We start from the raw sequence: 9,243 nt of genomic DNA on the forward strand, positions 1-9,243 counted from the left end.
CGGTTAACGAAACTCATTTTAATTTCTATCGCTTTTGTTTATTTTGTTGTAAATATGTTTCTTCTTCTTTTTTTTAAGTATTGATGTGTAGAGTTGTCCTCTGGTTCGTTTTAAAAATTAATTGTTGGTGTAACTTGAGGCTGAGCGAACCGGTTGCAAGGTGTTATGCAAATAAATTCCAATTTTGTAATTTCTTTCTAAACGTGTCGACTTTATTTGTTTAAGTCATCATCAGTGGTCTGTGGTACATTAAAAATTAATAATGTAATGAAGTTAATAGATTAATTGATGTTTATTATTTACTTACAATATTGCAACATTTCTCAAACTAACAACAAAGAGATTGAGTGACACTTATCGATGTCGGTATAAACGTGTCCTCTTTGTTACTAGTTTACGTGAGACTATGAAGGCACTATTTTTGAAATTGACGAAGTACGGGCAAATACGCATTGTCAAGCAGTGCTGTATCTTGCATGACATTGATAGAGTGGTTGTTAAGCTTGATGTTCAACATTTCTGAAGTTAATCTTTTATAATAATTTGTTTCTATGTCCAAGATCTTTGTTGCATCAAAGTCAAAGGAGTGACCACACTCCGAACAATGCTCAAATAATATTGAATTTTTTTGTTTTGTTTTAATTGTATACTTGTGTTCCTTAATTCGAGTTTCCAATTGTCGTTTAGTTTGACCTGTGTAACGGAGCCGATTTTCTATCGGCTTCGCCCGGCCTTCCGCCTGCCGGACAGCTCGATCGGCGCCAAGGATCGGGGAGGGGAAGGCGTAAAATTGCGACACTCGGTTATTTTAATGCTGTAATGTAGTGGAGATTTATTCACTCAATCATGATATGTACAGTAGATATAACTAGCACGGTATTTACAACGGATAGTAGACAAATTGGCTTTATCGGCGCGGTGGTTCCGGTACGGAATGGTTCGCGGGGATTTGAATCGCGTTAGTATTTAAATCGACGCGGCGGAAAAGCAAAGGGCGGTACGGCGGACTTACAACTAACTTAGATCTACGGGGTATATTTACACGGGGGATGTACTGCGGATGTTCCGGGACGTGAAAACGGCCGGTTAAGTCGTGAAAACGACTGTTTCCTGGGTGGCGGTTACAACGGCCGTTTGAGTCGTGAGAACGACTGTTTATTGATGTGGCAGTGACAACGGCCGATTGAATCTCCGGGCTCGTAGAGCCGACGAAGACGGTGTGCACCGAAGTGCCGGAGAAGATCGAGACAACGCCTCGATCCGTACGGTCAGGATGGTGTTCGAGACAGCGCCTCTAGCACCGGGTTCTGCCGAGACAACGCCTCGGCTAAACGGCCAGGAAGTGGTGTTCGAGACAGCGCCCCTAGCATCGGGTCTTGTCGAGACAACGCCTCGACCGGAAGGTCAGGATGGTGTCCGAGACAACGCCTCTCGCACCAGGTTCTTGTCGAGACAACGCCTCGACCGGAAGGTCAGGATGGTGTCCGAGACAACGGCTCTTGTACCAGGTTCTGCCGAGACAACGGTAGGCCAGCAGTGTTCACAGTTTTAGCTTCCTTACAGCATGCTAAAGCGGTGGAAGGGATGCGCACAACAGCAGCGAGTTTATGCAGGTAGAATTTGCTGCTGTTGTGCGCATCCTTTCCACCGCTTCAGCATGCTGTAAGGAAGCCAAAACTGTAAACACTGACAGCCAAGAAATGGTGTTCGAGACAACGCCTCTAGCACCGGGTTTTGTCGAAACAACGCCTCGACCGGAGGATTGGATGATGGTGTTTCGAGACAACGCCTCTAGCACCGGAGGATCTCTCTAGCCCAAGACACCGCCTTGAGCTCGAGAGAAGGAACTGGTCCCGACTGCCAAAATCACTCGGCTTTTATACCCCGGAGCGGCCTATGGTCCGTTCGGGGTCGGTGTGCGGTATGCGGTTGTTTGCGCGTTATATCACGCATCTGTGCCGTGTTGCACGGGCACAGGTCTTCACCGGTCCACGTGCGTTCTTCTCTGCTATATTTCCGCGGCTCGCAATATAGATCGGTATACGAAACTATCGCTAGACGCGTGGAACGGTCGGAGCTATATTATTTACTATATTACGGCGCGAGGACGGGAACATAATGAACGCATACTGATAAATGTAGTTAATGAATATAATATAAGATATATAAGAATCAAAAGATACAAAAAATGCGCAATTAATATAAAGAGTAGTAATAGTAATAATAATAAGAACAATAATAATAAGAGAAAAAGAAATAATACGAGTAGAGAGAGAGAGAGAGAGAGAGAGAGAGAGAGAGAGAGAGAGAGAGAGAACTAATAATAATACAGTATATACATATATACAGGTAACGGAGCTAGCTCCGTCACACTTGTATAATTAGCTAGCGGATCTTTATGTGTTTTGAGAAATTGACTAAGATTGTTTAAATCTCTAAATGCCGGTTTAATATGTAAGTTATTTGTATTGATGTTAGACATTTTAAAATTGTGATTATTTGACGAAAAAGGTAATAAAGTAAGATGTATAAGGATCATGAGCATCGTCGGAAACTGGAAACCCACTCCGACTGTTACGCTTGGAAGTAAATAGCAGTTTGAGCCTTCTAATAATCATTTTAAAAATAAAATGTATTGGATAATTATTGGTAATCAGAACTCGAACGCAAAGTTCTAAATTCTTTTGATGGAAGATCGGATCTGATAATACTGCTCTGTCCACCAATGTAAATATAGTACCGATTTTGTGACCGATAGGACAAAAAGATAGCAAATTGAGATATCTACTTGAATATGTTGGTTTTGGTACCAATCACAAGTTACAACATTATTCAGTGTGTTAATGCGTAAATCTAGAAAACTCAAACCTTCATCAGACTGAACTTCGTAAGTAAATTGTAATCTTGGATGGAATGCATTAAAAATGTTAACAACACTGTTCAGGTGATCATTTGGTAAAGCAATTATGATGTCATCAACATATCTATAGTAGAAAGGTATTTGAAATTTGATTGTAGATAGTGCTTGTAACTCTATGTCTTGTAAAGGTAAGTCTGCTAAAATAGGAGATAATGGTGAACCCATCGGTGTGCCAAAAATTTGTTGATAAATGTTATTGTTGAAATTAAAATATGTCGACGTCATCACAAATTCAAGTGCTGTTAAAAATTCTTGCATGCTTATCTTGGTGTGCAGTCTGATATATCTCCACCTTTTTGCTATACTACGCAAACAAAGGTCTAATGGTACATTGGTGAATAAAGATGTTACATTCAATGAGCACAAAGTGATGTCATTGTCCACCTTAAGGCCATTTAATGTATTATAAAGGTAGAAACTATTCTCAACAAAAAACGGAGAATTAGATACACTTTTTTGTAAAATTTGGTGTAAGTATGACGCTATGTTGTGCAGAGGACTATCGACAGTAGAAACAATAATACGATATGGACAATTCTGTTTGTGGATTTTGGGTACACCATATGCTCTAGGTAGAAGAGCCTCATTAGATTTAATAAAATTTTTAGTGTCATTATTAATAAAACCTAGTGTAACCCATCTGTCTAACATGTTGCGTAAAGAATTTTCAATAGAACGAGTAGGATCTTTAGTTATTGGCAAGTATGTGTCTTTATCATTTAATAACTGGAGCATATTGTTTAAATAGTCATGGAAACCGCTACAGTGGAGTTTCCTTTGTCTGCTCGGGTAAATAAGATGTCAGGATTGTTACGGATAAAATTCTTAACCGCTAAGGATTTGTTAAGAAGATTGCGTTCTATGTAATTAAAAGTATGAATGTTATTGATATAATGGTTAAGATATGTTGTGATGTGGTGCCAAATGTTAGCCTTGTTGGATTTTTCGAATTTCTTTATGTTATTTTCAGTGTCTTTAACCGTCTCTAACACAAACGCTTTTTTATTTTCTACCGGTAATGCAAACCTATCACCAAATTGTAATAATTCAGAAACACATTCTGGAATTATTTATTAGAATGATTGATAAACCATTTGTTGTTGAGACTAGTATCATTAAATGATTTGGTTTGGAAAATTGTGGAAGAAACTTCTATCTTAATTTGTTGAGTGTTGTTAAAATTCGTGAAACTAAATTCATGATTTGGTTGGTAGTTAAATTTATTGTTAGGGATGATAATTGTTTTTTGTTTAAATAAATTCTAGCATTTTTCTTATTCAAAATTACCGAGTTTACTCTATTTTTACCTTACCCTGATCCCGACGAGCTATTCCGCAGCAAATAAATAAATTAAATTAAATTAAATACAACGGGATAATTCTCCACGCGAAAAGTAGAACCGTTACAAGGTATTCCGTCATCTGCCTCTCGACAATGCTCTCAAGTGCTTTGGAGATAGCACACAAAATAGAAATTGGTCGAAAATGTTTCAACTCGGTAGGGCATTTGACCTTGGGAATAGGACAGATGATAGCGGATTTCCACACCGAAGGAAAATAACCTTGACTCAGACTGTAGTAAAAAATATGCGTTATAACTGGAAGAACGCAAGGCAGAGCAGAAGTAACAAGTCTCAAGGATAAACCATCCTTGCCTATAGCATCAGATCTACTCCTGCCAAGCGCATCGATCACATCAAGCACATCAACATTGCTCCAGTACAGCTTATTATCGTCAAACACAGGTTTACCAAGATAAACTGGACCAGCGACATCCACGTCAGGAAAGGTAGATTCACGTGCAGAGAAAAATCTATTAAGTTCGTTTACAGTACAAGGAAGTATCCGCTCATAAGATTTAGCTTTAACTAGACTAAGCTTTCTAAGTTCCTTCCAGATTGAATTAGGAGTCCTGAGCTTCGAAAAGGTAGAAAGATAGTACTTCTCCTTGGCCTGGCGGACAGTAATCTGCACTTGATTCCTTAATAACTTGTAAACTGCATAGTTTTCTTCGCTTTTGTGTCTCTTCCATCTTCTTCGCGCCTTGTTTCGTTCAATCATTTGTGCCTTGATGTTAGTAGTCAGCCAGGGTGCTGGCATGCGTTTTGGACGAATGGTTTCTAACGGTGCATTCTTATCAAAGCTTGTCAGAATATATTTGTTGAGAAGATCTACCTTTATGTCAATATCATTGTCATTTAGTAAGAGGTTCCAGTCACAGTTCATAAGATCACGCAAAAACTTGTCAATGTCAAAGGAACTCATGTCTCTTATAGTAATTGTTCTCTTCGGTATGCGCTCAACAACAATGTTGTATTCAAGGTCAATAAGTTCATGCAAAGAAAAAAAGCACACATCATTCTGACTAAATGATACCAACTTGTCAACGTCGTCGATCAAGCATAAGTCAAGAAAGGTGGTGGAAGTACGAGTGTGATGCGTAGGATTGTACGGTACAAGATACAAGTTGTACGCACTCAAATAAGAGCGAATCTGTTCGGAGTCAAAGGTGTTCGAGCACATGTCGGCGTTGAAGTCACCGAGAATCAAGCAGTGTTTATAATGGATCATTAAATCAGAAAAGGCATTAAAGAAGTCAAAAAGATGTCCGCTGTGTGGAGGTCTATATACAACAGCTAGTAAGACCTTGGAGTGAGTCGCAATAGATATTTCAGCTATCAAGTATTCGGGCTTTTTAGAGTAGACTTCGTCAGATTCCTTCAAGATTCTTGCTCGACAGGAGGAAGAGAGATAAAAGGCAACACCTCCACCCCTCTTATTATTTCTATCACGTCTGAAAAGATGATATCCAGGAAGAGAAACAAGTTGGTCAGAGATAGCAGGTTTCAGCCATGTCTCAGATAGACATATAATATCATAATCAGAATCAATAAAATAATGTTTGAATCCGTCCAAGTGTACCAAAAGAGACTGGCAGTTAACATGGCAGGTCTTCAGAGACTTAAATGTTTTATTCATAATTAGTATTCTGACTTGTACTTATTAATGTTGTTCCTAGTCAATATTTTTTATCCTGTCTTGTAGTCTCTTCATTAATATAGGACAATTTTTGCCGTCAAGTGCAGAGTGTGTGGATTCACTATGCAGCAATCTTTTACAATTTCCGCAGGTGGCTGACTTATTTCTCGCGGAACAATTCTTTATCTCGTGATCGCCAGCACAATGACTACACAGAGAAGGGCTCTTGCAATTCTTAGCGAGATGTCCAAAAGCGAGGCAGTTGTAACACTGAAGCACCCGCACGTAATCCTCAAAAGCACACGAAGAGAAATTAATATAGATATGATGCCCCTGCCGCAACAGAGCACGTATATTCGAAGGTACTTCAATAATACAGCTGGTTGTAACACGATTGGCCCTAGGAGGAAAGATATAAATAACTTTGATGTCAGAAGAGTCATGTGCATGTAGGTTTAAGTCAACAATGTCGGATCTGATATCCTCTTTAGTGAGACCAACGGGTATTCCGTGAACAATGAGTCTAGAATTAGACTTAAAGATCCGTTCAACTTTGAGTCCAGTATTGGCAAGTTCAGTAGAATCCTTCAACTTTGGCAGATCGACCGCCGCAGCCTCTATATGGACACCATTGTTTCGCGCAAAAGTAATTTTGTTGACTTTCAAATTAAAGTTCGCCGGCTTGATGATCTTTTGAGAGCTTCTTTTGTCTCGTTAGAAGTAGCATATTTATGTCCAAGATTCTTGTTCGGGACAATAAGAATATTGGGGGATTTTGTGACAGCAACGGTAGGACCACGGGAGACACAAACGGTAGAATTAGATTTTACTGCAGAGGCATAAGAGAAAGCAGGAGCTGACCCCTCCTCGGCCATGAGACCAGCCGATCGGTGCAATAAAGTATCCGCATGCACCTTAGAAATAGCGTCGGTGATCATTTTCTTGACAGATTCTACCGTGACAGTAGGAGCATTATTATCTTTTTCTAACAATGCCAGATAAGCCGCAGAGAATTCAGAAAAAGCCTCACGACAGGCTCTAAAGGCAGACTCAATATGCGTCTTCCTTTCAAAAGAATCTTTGCTTGAAAGAAGTAATTTAGAAACGGTATCAGAATGCTCAGCAATAGATCGCTTAAATGCATAAACTTTAGATGCGCTCATGTAAATACCGCAAGGATTGTTGGTCAACAAAAATGCAGAAGACCGTTGCCTAGTGAGACCGCCGCATTGTTTACCGTTAAGATAAATATAAGAATGAAAAATATAAGAATGAAAGAGAGAGATTACACATAGCATAATACTATTAGACAACATTGTTCTTATTTTTTTCCAGAAATTGTGCAAACTGTCCAGTCCCAACCACTTGACCACCATCTCGTTGCCTCGGCGACGTACAATCTATTCTACTAGATAAACATTCGGATGTTTGACCGCGTGCAACTCGTGTTCGTAGAATTCACCGGCTATAAGTTCACTGCAATAATCCTCGAGCAGATAAGTCGCTGGTGAAGTTTGTTGCACCTTTTTAACGCAAAACACCTCAGTGGTCCAGTTTGGAATGTGACCCTTTGCAAAGACGGTTTTATACTTGCTCACGCGCACAAGATCGCCGACTTTGAATCGCGCCGGTCCGGCGATCTTGACGTTGCTGTACACCGTGCACAAAAGTCGCTTGCTTGAATCTGGCGTTACGTCGATCTGTCGCGCGCCAATGGTGCGATGCTTGCATGCGTTGTACTCCGTTACAAGTCGCTGCAGATCGTCGATCCAGCGATACGATCTGTTTAGCGGAAACATCTTCCACATGTTGTTCTTGAGCGTACGATTAAAACGTTCAACCACCGACGCTTTCATAACAGAGTATGTGGAATATTAATTGATGCCGTGACGATGTATCAAATTTTCTACATCCGCGTTGTAGAACTCCTTGCCGCGATCAGTTTGCAGATTCATCGGACAACGACCGTCGGCGCGAAAGATCTTCGCGAACGCCCCAGCGACTTCTTTGCCGCTCTTGCTTTTAAGCGGTACCGCCCACGCGTACTTGCTCAACATATCGATGACTGTGAGAATGTAGTTGTGACCTTTGTTCTGACAAAGGACGCATCTCGACCAATTCGGCCTACCACAGATCGTCCTAACCGGGCACACCGACTTGTCTGCGCGGAAAGTTGCGTCTCGCGGGCGCGTGCAGCTCCTCTGCGAACTCTCTCTTTTCGACGCTCATGTCGATTGCGGCTGCTTGTCTTGTCTCGCTGATTTTCGCACAGTCTTGCGCAGGTTACTCATGTCAGTGTTGAGCTTGTTGATAGAGTTCCACATATTGTGAAGCGATTCGTGCCTTGCAAACGAGCGATTTGCAAATGAATAAAGATCTTAAACGTGAAAAGCGCTGTGCAACGCGCTTACATTCGTTTGCCGAAACTCAATCATTTGTTTTAATTCAGTGCGCGAATCCTCTAGCTGCACTAATCGATCGTACACGTTTCTTCGCAGAGTCTCAATTGCCTCTCCCACTTCTTTGTAAAATTGAATCAGGTCTTTCTTCAAGTATTCGATTTTGGGCGGATCCGCACCCCGCAGTCTTGTCTCCAGCTGCAACACTCGGTCGTACGCGTTTGTTCGCAGATGCTTCACGGCCTCGCTCAGTTCTTTGCTTGACTGCTTCTCATATTTTTTAAGATCGTCGACCTCGCGTTGATCGACGAAATGTCTTGCGCTGTTCTCCAAGCTCGACAACCGCTCTTCTGTCGCCTCAGCGCGCGACAACACAGTCGCGGAGTTATCTCGCAGATTATACACAGTTTCCTTAACTTTTGCTATAGAGTTTGTCGTAATGGTTGAGAGCGCGTCCACGTTTGCGTCTAGGATAACTGCGGCGTCGAACGCTCGCAAGAGAGCGTTGTCTACGTAGATCTTGGTCGCAGCGTCGGAATTGTTTCTTGGTTTCGACAAACAAATTATCGCACGCTTCTTCGCTTTTTATTTGGTCGACGATGACGCAAACAAACAGAGAGCGTTGTTGTGCACGTAATTACGCAGATTAATTATTCGAAAACGTTCTTCACCATTGTAAGCGTAACAGCGATATTGCAACGGCAAACCGACCTTATTGACGCTCATCGCGCGCAAACGGAACTATCGACGTTCCTGAGCAACGTTCAATTTATAATCATTCCCGCCTCGCGAAGCTCCTCAATAATATATACAAACTCGTTGTCATGCGAGTCGTTTTCCGCGCGATAAGACGCCTCCCATAATTTAAGACGATCCACAAGTTCGTTGAGATCGTCCAAGTGTACGTAATCTATAGCGTTGTTGGTCATTTTTATGGCAATCGGTC

General features: G+C 41.3%; 1 protein-coding gene across 1 annotated transcript; it reads right to left on the reverse strand.

Annotated features, from left to right (window-relative positions):
* Window positions 1-4,326: 4,326 nt before the first annotated feature.
* LOC109862164 lies at window positions 4,327-5,490 on the reverse strand (the record flags this gene model as incomplete). Its single annotated transcript, XM_020442123.1, has 1 exon — window positions 4,327-5,490. A coding segment is annotated over exon 1 (1,164 nt), but the record flags the coding sequence as incomplete, so codon positions are not given.
* Between the last annotated feature and the right edge of the window lie 3,753 nt (window positions 5,491-9,243).

This window comes from Pseudomyrmex gracilis, unplaced genomic scaffold (genome assembly GCF_002006095.1).
Source record: "Pseudomyrmex gracilis isolate BER0280 unplaced genomic scaffold, ASM200609v1 scaffold_1434, whole genome shotgun sequence".
NCBI lineage: Eukaryota > Metazoa > Arthropoda > Insecta > Hymenoptera > Formicidae > Pseudomyrmex > Pseudomyrmex gracilis.